At 43.7% G+C, this 17,586-nt stretch overlaps 1 protein-coding gene across 1 annotated transcript in view; it reads right to left on the bottom strand.

The window, feature by feature from the left end:
- cfap61 (cilia and flagella associated protein 61) overlaps window positions 1-17,586 on the bottom strand; it is a gene marked incomplete at both ends in the record, with an annotated part of 31,511 nt that overhangs the window by 13,238 nt on the left and 687 nt on the right. Inside the window, 13 exons of the mRNA XM_079996594.1 lie at window positions 1,087-1,214; window positions 5,246-5,374; window positions 6,710-6,916; window positions 8,703-8,780; window positions 9,842-9,968; window positions 10,571-10,710; window positions 11,082-11,121; window positions 11,763-11,860; window positions 13,764-13,970; window positions 14,929-15,061; window positions 16,716-16,836; window positions 16,952-17,019; window positions 17,419-17,495. Of these exons, the coding sequence (XP_079852720.1) occupies window positions 1,087-1,214; window positions 5,246-5,374; window positions 6,710-6,916; window positions 8,703-8,780; window positions 9,842-9,968; window positions 10,571-10,710; window positions 11,082-11,121; window positions 11,763-11,860; window positions 13,764-13,970; window positions 14,929-15,061; window positions 16,716-16,836; window positions 16,952-17,019; window positions 17,419-17,495 (1,553 nt within the window). The remainder of the gene's footprint in view (window positions 1-1,086; window positions 1,215-5,245; window positions 5,375-6,709; window positions 6,917-8,702; window positions 8,781-9,841; window positions 9,969-10,570; window positions 10,711-11,081; window positions 11,122-11,762; window positions 11,861-13,763; window positions 13,971-14,928; window positions 15,062-16,715; window positions 16,837-16,951; window positions 17,020-17,418; window positions 17,496-17,586) is intronic.

Genomic DNA, 17,586 nt, shown 5'->3' with positions numbered 1-17,586 from the left:
GGTGACAGACGGTCACACTGACCCTGCAGCCCGGCCCCGGCGAGCAGAGACTGAGCTGCCGCCGGTCTCTTTATCTCTTTTGGCCGGTCCTGTCCCGGGGAGGAAAAGTGTGTGTGTGTGTGTGTGTGTGTGTGTGTGTGAGGGGGGTGGACAGTGAAGACGGTGGGGGGTCGAGGCAGCGGGTGGGGAAGGTCTGATAAGGGGGGCCCAGCAGGCCGGAGCTGACCCATCACTCACCCTCTCAATGCATCAGCACCTTGCCATTAGTTTAGCGGACACTAACAGCCTCATTAGTCAACTCATTAGTGACAGCAAACATAGATCAGGGCAGCAGATCCCTGACGGGGGAAAGAGTGGAGTGGCTAATTAAAGGGGCCAGCACTGGCCCCGCTGAATGCCAGATACCGGGCAGCTGTGTGCCCGCTGTCAGGCCGCCCTGAGCCCAGCCGTGCCAGCCCAGCCAGTTAGCCATGCTCTGCGCTCCCACTTCCACTAAACAATGGAGCTGGTTGCCAGGCAGTTATCTTATCATTCTGAATCCACAACCCTGCGGTTTCTCTTTATTATTTTGTGAAGCGGTTAATCTGGAGGAAAAAAAAAAAAAGAGGCAAGGAGGAATGCGATCATCTACCACCACCTCCAAACCACAGTCAAGTGAGATTTAGAGAGACTTGAATCTGGGAAATAGAGAATATTAAATATGTTGTATAAAAAATAAATAAAACCTTGCAATGTAGCCCTTACCGAAGAATAAGAATCTCCCTGTTTTACAGCTTTCTAATGTTCTATTTAACAATAACGTCTTTGGTGCCCTTTAAGGACAGTTCCAGTAAGCTTGCACAGTACACCCACAGTATTGAAAATCCTCCATGTCGTCATTTGATCAATACACTAATATCACAAATTCCTCTGCAGGAGACACGTGATGCAGTGATCCTGTCTCTGTGTCTCCAGCGCAGGGGTGTACTCAGAGGGCGCGTGGAAGAGGTCTTGAACTTGTGGCATTGTTAAGTTCTCGTTGCACCACCGGCTTAGTTTTCTGGTCCTGTTTTGGATGTTTTTAGCCACTCCTGGAGCTTGACTCACCAAAAAGCTAGCACTTCCAGGAAGGCCAGGCCTATCTCTGACGCTCCCACCACCACGATCCTGGTGTTGATGGTGACCTTTGGCTCCAGAGTCAACTTCCTGCTGATGAGGTTGAGAGCGAACGGTTCCTGGGCGGAAGAGAAAAGGTATAAACCAGGGGTGGGTAAGCTCTGGCCCGTGGGCCTCCTAGTCACCATCACATGGCCCGCTGGGGGTTTCCTACATGACCGTCGTACCTTATTTAACACATTTTCAAATAAAATGGTGAAACCTGACCTTTTTTGTCTGCAATAGTTCAATCTTCTTTAGCCCGCTATTGCATATGTACCGTATTTATCAATATGGCTCCAAACAGGCAAATGGTTCCCCTTTGGCAGAAAAATTCCACTGTTCACCCTGTTGCAACTCCCTCCAAAATACATATTTCTGTGGATCACAGCCCGAGCTCTTCCGTACAGTCTTGTGGCAGTTTCGCCACCCAAGTGGCGTGCTCAGGGACCTCCAGCACAGAGACACAGACAACGGGGGGGTTGATAACACCAGTTTATTGTAGGGATGAGGCTAGTTGGAATTAGCCAGGAGCAGATGGAACATGTCATGACACAGGGCTCCTCTCTTGACTGAGTGGGTGGACAGGGTTTTTTAAACCTGATCCTCGTTGGCCCAACCAACGAGCATCCGGTGTGGCTGCTCAAGCCACCCCATCCACCACAAGTCTCAATCGCAATGTCTGCGGCCCCAAAATAAAACCCATGAAATAATCCGCCAAACGCATCTTTGACTATTAAACTGCGAAAAGCAGCAGATGATGGTGCATGTGAAATTTTTGGAATTGTCTAAGGCGGGGACGGGCACTGATGGAGCCACTTATCCTGACCGCCCAACAGAGTCACTGCTCACATTCATTCCAAATGTAAGACACTTTCAACATGTACGCTTAGTGAAACGTATTGAATGCCAGCCCTCCTATTAGACATTGTCAAGTGCTAATAACACTATGATTAATTTCCAAAATGTAATTGCGTTAGATGGACGTTTGGAGATGAGCATTTTTTATGGGAGATAAGACACTCTCTTGTCTCAATGGGTTTGATTTGAACTGAATTGAAATTGAGAATTCCTCTCTGTCTTTTGTTTGTTTGTTAGTTTGGATCCCCGAGCTACTGCATTCCAGAAGATTGTATTATGCATGTGGTGGGAATCGAACCTGTGACACGACTGACAGTCTGCCATAATCGTACTTCAACTGCTCGTACTTAAGCCTGCGTTGCATCCAAAAGCTAACATCGAGTAACACGCCAAACATCTTTAATGTGTTAAACGGATATGACACAAAAATGAACCTGCATTCAGTTAAATAATGTTAGTTTAGTTGTGTGCATACATCTGAATAGGGAACCATGTGCAATGTGATCACCGAGGCAAAAAACACACACAAAAATTAATTCTACTCTAATATTATTTTGTAAATGTGTGTAAATATCACCGCTACTCTCTTGGAATACACAAGAACACGGTCTAGGTTAGAGTAAGAACAGAAAATGACTGTAAGCTCTCGCAATACTTAAAATTCACATGATGGATAAAAACTCTTCCCTTTCCGTGAGACATCTCAAGCGAATGGGGGTAAACAATCCGACAGAGCTTTTTTCAGAGCCGCATGCAGCACGGAGCAGGTGCAGCGACCCTTATCGCGGCGGAGAAGCCCAACCTTTCTTAAACATAAAGGCCCCCGAGCGGTGACCATGCCAACGGGTAATATGATCCCGTATTGACAGAGAGGGAACAGGTGCTTTAAATGTGATTAATCCGTCGGCGCTGGACCCCAGGCTTACACGCTGAGGCTCAGACAAAGCTCAGACGAGCGCTCTTATCTGCACAACGTTCTGGAAATGATGGTTGCCGTGTTGGTCAATGGGAAGGGAAGGGGCGGGGCGGGGCGATTTTGGCTCTTTAGGTCCTGAGGGTGCTGTTGCTGTGAGGGATGTGATGTGTCTATATCATGATGTTAAATAGACTGCGAGGGTCAGCAACTTAACAATGAATCACCTTGTTCTGCACCTTCACCTTTAAAAAAATCACCTTCTCATCCCATCCCATCGATACCCACAGTGATCTGACCATTCAGAAATTCCCCGGTTGACCATTTCACAAATCATGATTTATATGCAATAATAAAGATTCAAGTTGGCTTGTGAATTCTTTGTGCAAAGTAAAAATAAATACATCCTGGGATAAAAGCGCTGGTAACATTCAGATTATCCTTTTTATTCGGGGGTTTACACAGTATGAATCCAGTGAGGCAGGATGCAAGTGCAAGGCAAGCATCATCCGTACCAAGGACAGGTTTCCAAATAGAACAAATAAACGGAACAAAAGCCGGCGAAGCACATTCGCATGGCTGGCGGGGAGGCTCGGAGATAGTTTGGAGAATGAAGAGTCCTCCGGCTTTCTCAACGCTGCCTGGAAAAGTGACACAAACACCAAGGATATAAAGGGGAGTGAAGGGGCGTAGGGACGTTGGTGTGATGAGGAGGAAAACCGTAGACGATCAGTGAGGTCCATTGCTGGGGAGGAGGCGTGGCTCTTACATTACAGCTAATTTTAAAATCCTTACCGGGGGTCAAACTGGATATGGAAATGTCTTCAATATTGTTCAATACCAAAAAAAGTAAAAGTGACATTTTTTGCCAAATACCCAAGTAGAAGTGAGCCAAAAGTAATTCATTTTTTTCCATGTAAATGTATATTATAAATAGGCATCAGTATGGCACCTTTCTAAACATGGCACAGCCCTAATCAAGGGTGAAGAACATACGTCATCATTCATTTAAAACAAACATTTTGTGGTTATGGACAGTTGGTCACTCTATGATTTTATTTTTATGTGTCCTTAAAAGCTGATCCCTGTTGCACATGTCACAGTAACAAGTGAGAACCTTTCACGGCTTTGTTGGCTTATTGTCTAGAAGCCATTTCTTTCCGGTGACCTTTGAACCTCTGGTGTTTTGGAGGCTGCAGATTGGGATGCTTTTTTGAAAACAGCCTAACAGACAGGCGGGGGTTTAACCTAAGAACACTACATGTCAGCGGTGTTACAAATTCGATTTTTTTCTTTAATTTGTTTTGACTTTGATTGCTTTCTGTGTGGCTTTGGTTTGTTTTTGGGTGTGGTTTTATTTTATGCAGATTTATTTCAATCAGATACTACTATCAGTATTTCTATACTTTTATTCTTCATTGCTTTTATGTCTTACGTAAAGCAATTTAAATCCCTTGTGTATGAAATGTGCTATAAAAATAAATGTGCATTTACACACTTTTTCATTTTTACTTATTTTTAGTGGGCTTAGGAATACAGTGTTTTTTTGTTATGTGGCTGTTATGGTGGGAAGAATGTGCACTTTACAGATATGTTTATCTATTTTTTTTGTTGTTTTCAGTGAACATTTCTAAAAAAAATGTTTTTGTTTCATTAACAGTAACAACCCTGCTACAGGTAGGATAGTGACATCATCTCACTTATGGACATAAAATGTCATCTAAAATAATGAACCCTTAAAAGAATAGCAAATATTTTTACATTTGAATAGGGGGACTACTTTATAATCATATATTGTCAATCATTGGGGGGGTAGTGGCTCAGGCGGTAGAGCTGGTGGTCTAGTGATCTAAAGGTTGCTGGTTCGATCCCAGGCTCCTCCTGCTAGCATGCTATAGTGTCCTTGAGCAAGACACTTAACTCCTGATGGCTGCGTCCGTCGGTGTTTGAATAATTGTAAGTCGCTTTGGATAAAAGCATCTGCTTAATGTAATGTTATTATATAAATTATTAATAATAATAATAATAATAATAATTGTATTATTCTCATATATTATTATACCTTTTATATTATAATTATTACATTACAAAGTGAATTGTCATTCTGTGACACGTTATCTCTAAGAACATACTGACAGACTATGGAATGAGACCTGTACCTTTCGAAGCAGCGCCATCTAGTGGTGAAACTCTTGACCGAGGCCAGATTTCCACCCCTTGCCCTCTCTTTCCTCTCCCTCCCTCCCTTCCCTTCCTCCCTTCAGCTGAAAGCTAGGCTGGACTCATCTGCATTCTCTGGCGTGTTGTGCCCTCTCAAGCAGCTGTCGCTGTGCCCACCTGGTCCTTGGTAATCTGCCTGGAGGGGGCGTTGATGCCAAGCTCCTCCAGAGGGTAGATGATCTGCTGCCGTGGGCGCACCGGGACCAGGCAGTTCAGGACGGAACCCAACCAGTGGATGCAGGAATTCTGCGTGCCAAGAGACAAAGGGCGCAATGTTAAGTTAAAATAGACTTTGCAGCATCCACGTAAGGGCCACAGAGGCAACTGGCAGGTCCCTACATGATAATTAACTCTGGCGAAGAGGTTGGGTGAAGCAGGATTTACACCATCGACATCTCCTGCCAAAGGCTGGAAACCGCTGCCACCACAATCACTGTTGGCAAAAACCTACACCCCCATCCACTCGGTGAATACCACTAATTCTCTCCTATGACTTGCTTTTCTCATTATTCTATTTGCACCTCATCCTCTACCAATCTGCTGCCTGTTTGTGAGGCGTAATTAGCGGAGGAAGTGGAAGGCTTTCCATGCGGTAAGGAAACGTCTTCTTCTGTTCTGGAGAGGTGGAGCTGGCAGCCCGGGCTGCACCTGCTGCCCCCAAGCCCGGGGACCACGGGGGCACTCGGCACCGAGAGCCCATCTTAACCAGCCTTTAATTCACCCCCCAGAATAAGCAAGGGCAGTTCAGCTCTGGTCCGTAGGTTCTTTACTTATCAAGCAATTACTTGTAGATGGTCAGGGTGCTAAGGAGAGGTGAGGTCGGTTTGGCTTGCAAAACAAAACCATCAATTCCATCAACTTTAAATCCTCTCTGCAAAAATAAATAACCAATGTTTGATAGACAATTCAGAGAATTTGTTTCAAAATGTATCTCAAAAGAGTTTTAGGAATATAATTTCAGAATGTTGGGTATGTTTACAGGAGGAGTGATCTGCTGTATTTCACTCTAGCATTTGGTTAAGGTAGCATAAGCATAAGGTTAATGGTGTTGTTAGGGATTTGTTCTTATTTAAAACAGATTAGAAACATTTAATCATGTGTCTTCTGCCCTCATTATGTGTATGCGTGCAGCGAGCTGAACACTCTCCCAAAAAGTACCCAAGACAGAGGCTGACTTCAGGGGTTTTTAATGGTAGCGGCGTGAAACTAAGGAACAGCACTCAAGTGGGATGCGGATTAACGATCAATATTTACGCAAATGCACATTAATTGTTAATAAGTTGTCATAACTCTTACAATGTGTGCATAAACAAATAAACGTCCAGATTCTACTTTCTCAAGGGCAATAAGGAGACTGATGGAATTAATTTAAGAGAGCCAGAACAATCTTTTTTTCCCTTTTAAATCAAGTCTGATTAGATGGCTTGCAACAGTGGACTCTCTTTGCAGTGAAGGCATGAAGGAGCATAGTGCTAATTAATATCTGCGCCCGAGTGCACATGGAGCCACTAGACTGGGCATAGTGAAGATCCAGGCAGGGCACACAAGCCCCCCAGGCCTCCCCTGGTACCCCACACCCACCTTCTGCGCGTGATTGGGGGGGTAGATGCGGTGGTAGATGCAGGACTTGTGGGCCTGTCGCAGCGCTTCCTTCAGAAAGTGCTTGGCGTAGTGCTGGAAGATGGGGTTCATGGCAAAGTGGCACATCTGGGCGTGCTCCTCGTAGCGATGGTGGCTGAAGTAGATGAAGTTCTCGATGTTGTAGTGCGCACGGATGTACTCGATGTCCTGCAGAGGGAACAATAAGAGCCAAGGACGCTAGCGTGACCAACACTTGTGTTTAAGTGTTGGCCCCTCATCAGGTTTAGATGAGGTGAAAAGGTTTGTTAAATCATCTGAAAGGGAATGGGGGGCAGCGTCATATTTGAGGTGAGGAGAAACTTAATACTACTCTTTTGACATCAGCAGTAGAAAAATGGTATTCTGCCCTACACTTGGTGGAAGTATGACTTTCATAATAAAAACAGAAGCCTTCCATTTCAGATTCCATTCAAGTGAAAGTATCAAGTTTGATACTTTCATTTGAATGTAGAGCTGGTGGTCTAGTGATCTAAAGGTTGCTGGTTCGATCCCAGGCTCCTCCTGCTAGCATGCTGTAGTGTCCTTGAGCAAGATACTTAACCCCTAATTGCTCCTGATAGCTGCGTCCGTCGGTGTTTGAACAATTGTAAGTCGCTTTGGATAAAAGCGTCTGCTAAAAGTAATGTAATTTCAGTTCCATACATTAACCTTATTTGTTTTCTCTTGTTGGCAGGCTCAAACTGAAAAAAATACATTATTTTCAATGAAATTGTACGGTATATATTATGTCCAAACAATACAGTATTTGCAGGTTACAGATAAATGTGGAAAAAGTACGTAAACTAGAGGAACTAGAAGTAGAAGGCCCTGTTTACACCCGGCATTAACACCAACTTGGGTGATCTGATCACAAGTGGACAGCTCTAAGTGCGTCTGTTCACACCTGGCATTAACACGCATCTTGGGTGAGCCGATCACAAGTGGACAGCTCTAAGTACGTCTGTTCACGCCTAGCATTAACACGCGTCTTGGGTGAGCCAATCACAAGTGGACAGCTCTAAGTACGTCTGACAACACCTGGCATTAACATGCGTCTCGAGTAATCACTTGTGATCGGATCTCACTTCCTTGCCCCATATGCATCATACATCATGTCTGTTTGCAAAGACCAAATGGGAAGACCTTGGCGCGCGGAAAAAATCAAAACGATACAGAGTGAAATTGGTGCCTGGTGATGCCGTACACAGCGCAGGGTTCAGGATTTATTTTGTTTTACTTGTATGGAAAATTAAAAACTGGAACATAACTCTAGACAGTGGTGCGCCTAACACTTCACGCCAGTTTTCTTGAGTTTTTATTTTAGATGTATTTATTTTAGTTTGTTTCCTACTTGTATTAAACAAAGTTTTTAAGCACAACTGAGTTAAGGGACTGTCCCGTTCCACCTTGGATCAGGACAGTGGAGAGGAAGCGATCTCTGGTTCCTGTGTCTCAGAACAAAACAATTAAAAACAAAGTGTGTTTTTATTTTAGATGTATTTTTTTTTCCTCCGTTTCTTTATTGAATGAAACAAAAACAAAAAAACAAAAACTAATGAGTACGTACTTAAACTTGCGCGGAGGACGTCAGTTGAGTAGGCGGTCCTTCAATGCGGCCCAGACCACCTCCGAATGTGGTCTGAGTGATCAGATCTCAATGCATCTTGGGTGCGTTCAAATCTGTACTGAGAGGTGTCCACTTGTGATCGGATCACCCAACACACATTTTAATGCCAGGTGTAAACGGGACAAAAGTCTTATTCCCCTATAATGAAATGACCCGTGAAAAGTACTAATACAAATACTAGTACTAATATTTGCACTTTTCTTGCTGTACTTGAGAGAAGGTACTTGGTTACTTTTCACCCGTGGCCAATCGTACCACCTCAGACACGAGGACCTAAATAATAATCACAAAATAAGAGTAATTCAACGGTTATTTTTCTCCAAATACCTCCTCATTCCTCGTGATTAGAATGCCCACGACCTGGCCCTCCACTTGGGCCACAAAAGCTTGGATGGGCGTTCCATGCTGCAAACAACAAAACAGAAACAGAAATATGTCCAAATTTATTGCTATTGACTATTGAATTGAGGATGAAGTGAAACCACCCAGGCGGTGACCAGCGCGGATCCAGTTGCACGGCTTCCATTTCAGATGTAATTATGAGAGTTGGAGCGGCAGTCGGGACAGCTGGGGTGTCGGACGGAATGGGAGATCCATTGAACTGAATTCGCACCAATCTGTTCCTTGGCAGACACACCGTGTTGCTTTCCATTCCAAAACAATCACCAGCTACACTCACACATTAATACCCCTGCGACCCCCCCAAATACTGTTAATAGCAAAATCATATGTTGGTATCTCAAAACAAAACATTTATTTTCTATGTTAAGTTACTGGGCTATGTTTAGACTTACAATGTTGATTTTTTTTTCGTCAACCAACTGACTTACTGAAATGTGTCAATTGTATAAATTTTTTTGCATAAATTGAATAATACAATAATTTGTCATTTGAGAGGTGAACGTTTTGGCTTAATTGGGCATCATTTTTTAAATTTAGATTTCTTTTTCTTTTACCGCCAATTAGCTAGCATTGGAGGTCCACACTTCCTCAGTAATTAAATGAATCAATACATTAAGTGAAGCATTAACCAGAAACAAATAAGCAAACTAAAACAAACAAACAAACAAACAAACAAACAAACAAAAAGATGAACGAAAAGGAATGTAAGTAAATAAAAGATTAAATTAATTTGTTAAACAAAAACAAATAAATGAATGACTGGGTATGTGAGAAATAAAACACATTAAAAAATAGGGAATAAAAAATATCGAAATAAAACGTTATGTAAGAAATTAAATAAACAAATGCATTAAACAAACAAATATATGTGGGAAAAATAGGGGATAAAAAAACTATTAAAAAAAAGCTATGTGAGAAATTAGAAAAATAAATAAATATGTATGTTTAAAAAAAGAGAACATGAGAAACAATATAAATAGATTAAAAAAATATGACGCATCTGCAGCATAATGAGAAGGTACAGCCCGTTTTAAAAGACCAGCAGAAGTGGAGCCGGGACCGACCTGGTCCCTTCGGGCCTGGAGGAAGGCGACCAGGTCATCCAGCAGAGACTGCTGCAGATTCAGTGCCCGCACCAGGACCGTGATGGCAGGTCTGTCTGCAGTCAGCGCACTCCTCACCTCCACACTCCTGGAAGGAATCACACCATGAAGAGTTGACATGTCTGTAAACTAGTTTCTTCTTTATGGTGTTAATAAACGCTATAAATTAACATAATGTTATTCACTTAATGCGGGGGCACCCAATCCACCCTATCCCCTAAATCAAACCCGATTCAACCCAAGACATCCCCCTACATTTGGTGTATATATATATATATATATATATATATATATATATATATATATATATATATATATATATATATATATATATAAATAAAATGTTTTCCTATTTTTCGTACAAGTGGTCATTTCTGCCTGAGTTGATTCTATTTTCTCGCTAGAGAGCAAGGTTATCTACATTAGAACATATAGCCAGGGAGTGTCTTGTGATCCCCCTGCGATCACAAGCGACCACCTGTAGGGGTCGGGCACCCCAGGTTGGGAACCACTGCCTTAGTCTTTTCATGTTTATGCGATGGGGAGTCCTTCTGTAATGTCATTGTGTATTCAGTGGGGAATTAGGGATATGGCTCAAACTATTGATTTTAGAAATAAAAAAATTCACTAAGCTTTTCATATAAAAATCAAATGAGATGCAGTTGCGGGAGAAATGCTTGGAGGACCCACTTGAGCAGCCCCGAGCGGTGCAGGATGTACAGCTCCTGGTCCAGGGTGCAGGAGGGGTGGGGGGCCACCCGGATGAATCTCTGCAGCAGTGGGAACTCGAGGGAAAGCTTGGGTATCAGGATGACACAGTAGTCCCGGTCCTGAGAGGAGAACAGGGACGTGGGCTTCAGCACATACCGTGGCAGGTGACAGGACAATGCGCAACGCAGGCCGGTGCATTGGTTTTCATTGTCATGCGTCCAAATCTGTGTGTGTGTGATACCCCGGGTACCCCGGCATACGCAAACACAATTATTCAATCATTCTGGGGATAGAATGCTGGAATCCCTTGGACTATTGATGAGACAGTAGGATGCATCTTTATCCATCTTCCTCTTTCCATTAGTTTGCATGTGAAGTCTGAATTTATAAATCTGTGCATAAATCTATCTATTGTAAATAGTGCACTCTGTGTGAGACTGCTAAATTTACATAATTTAAAGTGCAATACACTGGGTGACGTAATACTCACGGGGAAAAGTTTGAATATGTACGGCAGAAAATCCACCGATCTGGAAAAGAGGGGAGAGGAGAGAGAGAGAGAGCAGGTTAAGAAAGTAAAAGGATCTGGAACTTACCACTCCGCCCCCCCTTCAGTTGGAGCTCAACACCTCGCCCTTCGACTTGCTGTCACTTTGGGCGTCGTTCTCATTAATTACACGCACACTCTCAGCAGGGAGCCACTGAGCCCCGTACTCAGGAACAGCTGGGGAGCAAGGCGGCAGTGGGGGGGACTCAGCAGGAGCCAAGGAACAGTCGCTCTCCCTGCTCTTACACAGCACGCTGCTGGGAAAAGCTTGGAAGTCTGCCACCCTCTGAAAGGTACCCCCCTCCCCCACCCGCCCAAAAGAGATTTCAGTGAATACAAAATATATTATCTCAGTACAGTATAGGAAGGGTTTTCAAAAAGCGATATATTCATATTGAAATAGACCACCAAAGCCTTATTCAATCAATAAAAACATTTGACCTCAAGCTGTAAAGATGTTACAAAAAAGTTGTGTAATAGTCAAACACACTATAAAATAGGATTTTTTTCCCATTATTTTTTAATCGAACCCCAACAAACACACGCTGCCCCGAACCCCTGAGCAATAAACACAGGATATCAAAAGGTCAGCCATGCTGACCTTACCTCATTTCGTGACCTTACCTCATTTCGTGATTCTTGTCCACGACAAACAGATGGATGCAGAAAGCATTGGGGTTCTCTGGAGACTCGTCCATCTCGGCACACTGTGTTTTCTGCAGCTGAAAAACAAAACGACACAAGTTCAATCCTAAAGTGGTTTGTAAAGTTAAAATAAACGTTCAATGAGCAGTTGAAAGTCTGAACACACGGACCTCTGCTGCAGCGACACAGAGTGAAACGTCCTCAGGAGGTGGGACGGACACCTTTTAACACATGCAATTCATCATTATTTTATATTTTGCATTGTAGGTGGGTGCCGTGACGGTAAAATCCAAGACTTCATTCAAATATGAAAATAATTGGCCGAGGAACGTTTCTTACCCTGTTTTTATTTATTTAGTTCTTTAAATTATTTATTTATTCTTTTACTATGTAAATGCATTTTTCTTTGCTTTTATTATCTGATGCCTTATTTGAATGTAGAGCACTTTGACTTACATGTCATGTATGAAAGATGCTATAGAAATAAAGGTTATTATTATTATTATTATTATTATTATTATTAGGGGTCCAGCCCCTAATAATATTCTTGGCATTTTTGGGCTAAAAGTGTCTGAAAGACGGCAACCGCAGTACGCATGGACATGGTTGAGTTTTCCTTAGAACCGGGACATTTCAGACCACTTGTCATTGAGTTTGATCAACATAGATCTACATTTGGAGCAAAAATTAGTGAGAAACTGTTGCAATTTTACTGGAAGTTGAAGAACATTGGTGCGACTTGATTAATTTGAGGAGTGGGGCGCTTTGTGACATCATAGTCAGAAGTTATATAAATCAAAGCTTAGTCATTCACATCCAGTTACATGTGCCCTGTGGACTGCATAGCAGTTGCTACGTGTAGACAGCCTAGCGCGAGCCGATGCTGATTTTAAAGGAAACTCTGCAAACTGTAACTCGTTCTACTTTTCACAAAACCCTGAAAACTGTAATCGCTCACAAAAGGCATTTTCGCACCGCAGGAAGTTCTAAGAACCTTTGGAGCAACCGTCCCTTTCTTTTGTGTTCGCACTGCATGATTCAGGAACAATCGTAATTGATAAAACGCCGTTCTTGAGGGACATTTTTCGCTCCTGCCCCAGGCCAGGGACTGAACGATACAAGAGGATCATTCAGTGACGTTAGTGCACAGTGATTAGTCCATACGTAAGTCCACGGTGATTAGTCAAACACAGGAGTCAATGAAGCACCGGTAATCGGCATACTTAAAAACATGTTTAAAACATTAACCACCGTTAATAATTGATTATTTATACACTTTTTTTTCCAAAGCATTAAATCTACATTAAAATACAGTGTCCCTCGACCCCACCCTCGCAGGATGGCCTCGGAGCGACCGTCCATCGGGTGTTATGCCGAATTCTGCATCCGCCATGAGAATTGCATGCACCTCCCGGGAGCGCGTACAGCTGAAGCAGATGATTTCTACGGCAACGTACTGTTTAAAAACTATATAATCTTCTTTGTGGGTGTTCACCAATGATCAGAAATTATCTGGCATCTATAGCTAATGAACGTTTAGAGTCATCAAGCAATAAGAAAATAAATAATAAAAAAATACAAATAAAGATACGATTGGTCTGAAATGTATCTGTCAATATTTCTAAGGGGGAACTCATTGGTGTTTTTAACAGCGGCGATGTAAGGGGGTGGCCTGGGGTGAACACAGCCATCGCCAAAATATCATTGGCCACCCCTGTGGCCACCCCAGATCTGATCGGTTGTTGGTCAAGTTCATCAACATAAGAAGGCGGGACAAACGCTGGTCAACCAATGATGACAGCTGATCCGCTGATAAAGGGCCAGTTTTCCATTTCCAACTACTACAGTAATGGTAGGAATGAGGCCATGAGAGCTGATCTCTGGTCAGTGGATGCTGCCAAGTGGGGTGGACAGACAGACAGACAGACAGACAGACAGGCAGGCAGGTAGACAGACGGGGCTCAAACATCCCCACTGGACCTCTGCTTTCACTCCCTGCAGGGCAGAGGCTGGAGCGGTTTGGGTGTCGTCCATTCCGTCGCCCTGAGGAGTGGCGTCGTCGGGGTCGGCTTGCTGCTGCTGCTCTTTGTACAAACCACCAAACACGCTGAGCTCGAAGCAGTCGTTCAGCAGCTTCAAGTCAACATTTGCGGTGACGCTGATGAAGCCGACGGCGAGTCCTTCATTCTGCAGAGGCAAAACCCGCCCGGTGGTCATCACAGAGGCAACAATGGCACAATGACATGGAGGCACAATGTTCTCGAAGTGTTTGATAATACATTAATTCGAACATATGATATTCACTTGTTCTGTCTAAGAGTTACTATGCAGCCAAATGAAAAAAAGTTATATAAATATAGAATTATACATATACAATAGAATAGTATTTCAACTTCAGGGACTGACCTCAATCAATGGCCAACAATGATGCCTGAACCAAACAGGACCTGACTGAACATCAGCGGTTTAGGTTCTAGGGTTAGGTTTCAGGTTCATTCTTCACGCGTGACCTATCAGGCTTTGGGGTTTGACCGAAACATTTTGGTTTGCGTCAAGCTTCACGAGAGAAACACCACAGACCCAAGAAGAAGCCTTCACGCATGATCATTTAATTGTGTAATTCCAATTTGGCCTATTCCGCAACCATACAAATAACGAATAACATTTTTCAGCAAATAGTCGAACCCTCTGGGGGCAATGTAAAACTGTTTGTTCTCCGGAGGCAGAGCATATTCAAAGCCCCCACCCCCATACCCCGCCCCTCACCAAAAAAGCTACAGATGTCTGGACACAATATGCTGAGTGAGAGCATGTCTTGGCCGAGCGTCAAGTCTCATCTGCCATATGCCGCCACCAACACATGTCAGCCCGAGATCTGTCACCTCCCGCCTCCCCTTGGGAGCACGCCCACAGCGGGACACCTCAGTCGGGCGAAAGCATCTGCTGCGCCGCGATTACATTTTGAAATCGTCCGATAGTCGATCAGAAGCAACATCGGAAGCGGTGAAACTCCGCATCGCATTCAGAGGCAGCGAGGCTCTGGGAGAAGTCCCCGGTTTTGAGAGCTCGCGGAGGAAGACTTTTCTAACCCAAATTAAAGGGTAAAGAAAATGAAAGGCGCTAATCTCGGGGACTCATGACGAACCTCACACACGGCGGCATGGTTCTCCTCGTCCTGCTCCTCGATGAATTCCGCCAAGGAGTAAGAGCCATAGCAGTTGGACAATTCCTCCGACAGGTCCGAAAATATTTGCGTCAGGTCGTCATGGTCTTCTACCCTGTGGCGTGAGGGTAGATTTAGCAACATTTTTCATCTAATAAATCCCTTTCAGACAACCAAAGAAATGCACAGATAGAGGTATAGGGAGTTTATAGGGTCAGCTTGGAAAAAAACTTAAAAAAAACTAGATGAGTTGGGTTCATTTCAACATAAAACAGCGCCATAACATTCTTTAATTTTAGTTTTCTTTTGTAATTTTTTTTAACAGGAGTAAATCAGCAGATGCGTATAAAATACTTTTTACATTTTAAACCAGCATTAAAGGGGACCTACTATACTCCTTTTCAACAAGTTAATAGAGGTCTCTGAGGTCAGCAAAACATGTCCTTGAAGCGTTTTGCTGAAAATACCACTCAGATGATACATTCTAGCCATTGTAACATGCCTCTATAACCCTCCTGTTCCCTAACCCTCCTCCCAACGCGCTGTTTCAGTGTTTGTCCGTCCCCTTCGTGGGCCCAGAACCCTTCTGGGGGCCAATGGGGTTTGAGCATGAGTGGCAGGGTTCTGTGAGCCAATGGGGTTTGAACCTGAGAAGCATTCCGTTGAATGAAGTAAGTTAACTTTCTCTTATTTCACCTTATCAGTCCACCAAAATCTGCTTCTGAACAAATTTGAGGCGAGAAATAACAAATCTAGTTGCTGAATCTTCACTCCTAGAAGAATCTTTACACACACCACACTACAACACATGCATACACACACACACACACACACACACACACACACACACACACACACACACACACACACACACACACACACACACACACGCTTTTTTGGGTGGTGGCCAGTGACATGTGGCCTCTGCATTTCACCCATCCTGGCTTGTCCTTCCTCCGGGGGGCAGGCAGGAGCAGTGGGCAGTATTCGTCAACGCGCCCAGGGGAGCAGTGGGCAGTATTCGTCAACCCGCCCAGAGACCTGGGCGCGTTGACGAATACTGCCCACTGCTCCTGCCTGCCTCCTGCCCGGCTCCTGCCGGTACCAAGTGTCCATCGCTGGTCAGACGATGATGTGTGCATGTTTTTGGTGGGGGTCCTTACTGACGTTAGGTGGAGGAAACCCCATGTGAGCACGGGGAGATCATGCAAACTCCACACAGAAAGGCTCCTATTTGGAAGATAACCCGCCGGGGCACGTTGCCAACAGCACGCCAGGCGGGAATCAAACCCAGGACCTTCTTGCTGTGAGGCAGCTGTGCAACCGTGCCGCATACTGTATTAGATCTACAAGGCCTCATTTAAATGTTTGTTCCGACTTTGCGTGATCCGCATGCTTAGCCATTAGCTTAGCTCTTAGTAACCTGACCTTCTAGCGGTGGCACTCAAGCCGTGGGTGGAGTTACTCAGATGGGGGGCGGTTCTAATTCTACTGAGGCCCCGCCCCGTGTGGCTTCCCAGGAGGAGACAAATCTCCCCGGCTTGTTGAATCACATGTTTATTGAAATAGGGTTTAGGGAAATAGTTTTTCATAATAATTCCCCTTTAAAGCCTTTTGAGCCTCATATGGACAGAAAATGTGTCCTGGTGTTTCCAATGTCAGGGTCACAGTACATGTAAATATCAAAAACTTGACCCTGTTAATACATGAATGTAAATAACAATTTGCTGTGAAAAACAACTATAGTATTGGGAAAACACTGTGCGGACCTGGCTTGGCGGATGTGCAGCCGTGGACAGTAAATGTGCCTCTGGCAGACCAACGCCAAGCAATGGGGGCCGTCCTTACTAAGCTTCTCCATCGGCTCAAAGATGGCCTCCAGTACCGGCTCTAGAAGAACAGACATGAACAGGGATGATCCGATTGGAAAGTACATTCCTTTTTTTAAAAGAAAGAAACATTAAAGCAGACCCAACAGAGTGCAAGGTAATGTAGTGTATTTCACCTATAGGTTTGACATGCGGGCTGACCAGGCAGATGTACTGCAGCTCTGTGAGGGCAGTGAAGATAGTTCTGTGAAACGATGCAGCACAAACAATCATAAGATTGGTCTAGATTTTGCCTCATACATGTACTGTGCTGACTAAACTGAGTTTAACTGAGTAAATTAAATATGTAATTTGTGGATTCTTGTTGTTATTATTATTATTTTTATTATTATTACACAAGTCTGGGTAACTCCATAGCAGTACTTGAGACCGGTGCTGTCAGGGCCACCATTTTATAATCTGATCTCTATGACAAACAGTGTCATGGATAAATAAAAGCATGTTATGTTCTGTTACTTCAAGGTTAATCAACTGAATAAACACTTTAAAAACATGTTTAAGTACTAGATTCAGTGTCTGATTTGAAATGTATTGATTACTTCAAAACAACAATGATTGTTTTTCTCTGCGGGTCCAAGGTCACCTCACTATCTCCTTTAGACATCCCACTTCGTAGTTCGGCTGTGCCACAAAGAGGTGGAGGAAGAGTGTGTTTAGAGGCTGCATAGAAGAGAAAATACATATTTCTATTAGAGCCGCTCAATCTTGCATATAATAGCATACAAGACTTCCGTTTGGAAATTATTTAGAG

Source organism: Zeus faber, assembly GCF_960531495.2.
Source record: "Zeus faber genome assembly, chromosome: 2".
Taxonomy (NCBI): Eukaryota; Metazoa; Chordata; class Actinopteri; order Zeiformes; family Zeidae; genus Zeus; species Zeus faber.
The sequence above is the reverse complement of the archived record's forward strand: the minus strand, read 5'-3'. Positions and strand labels throughout refer to the sequence as shown.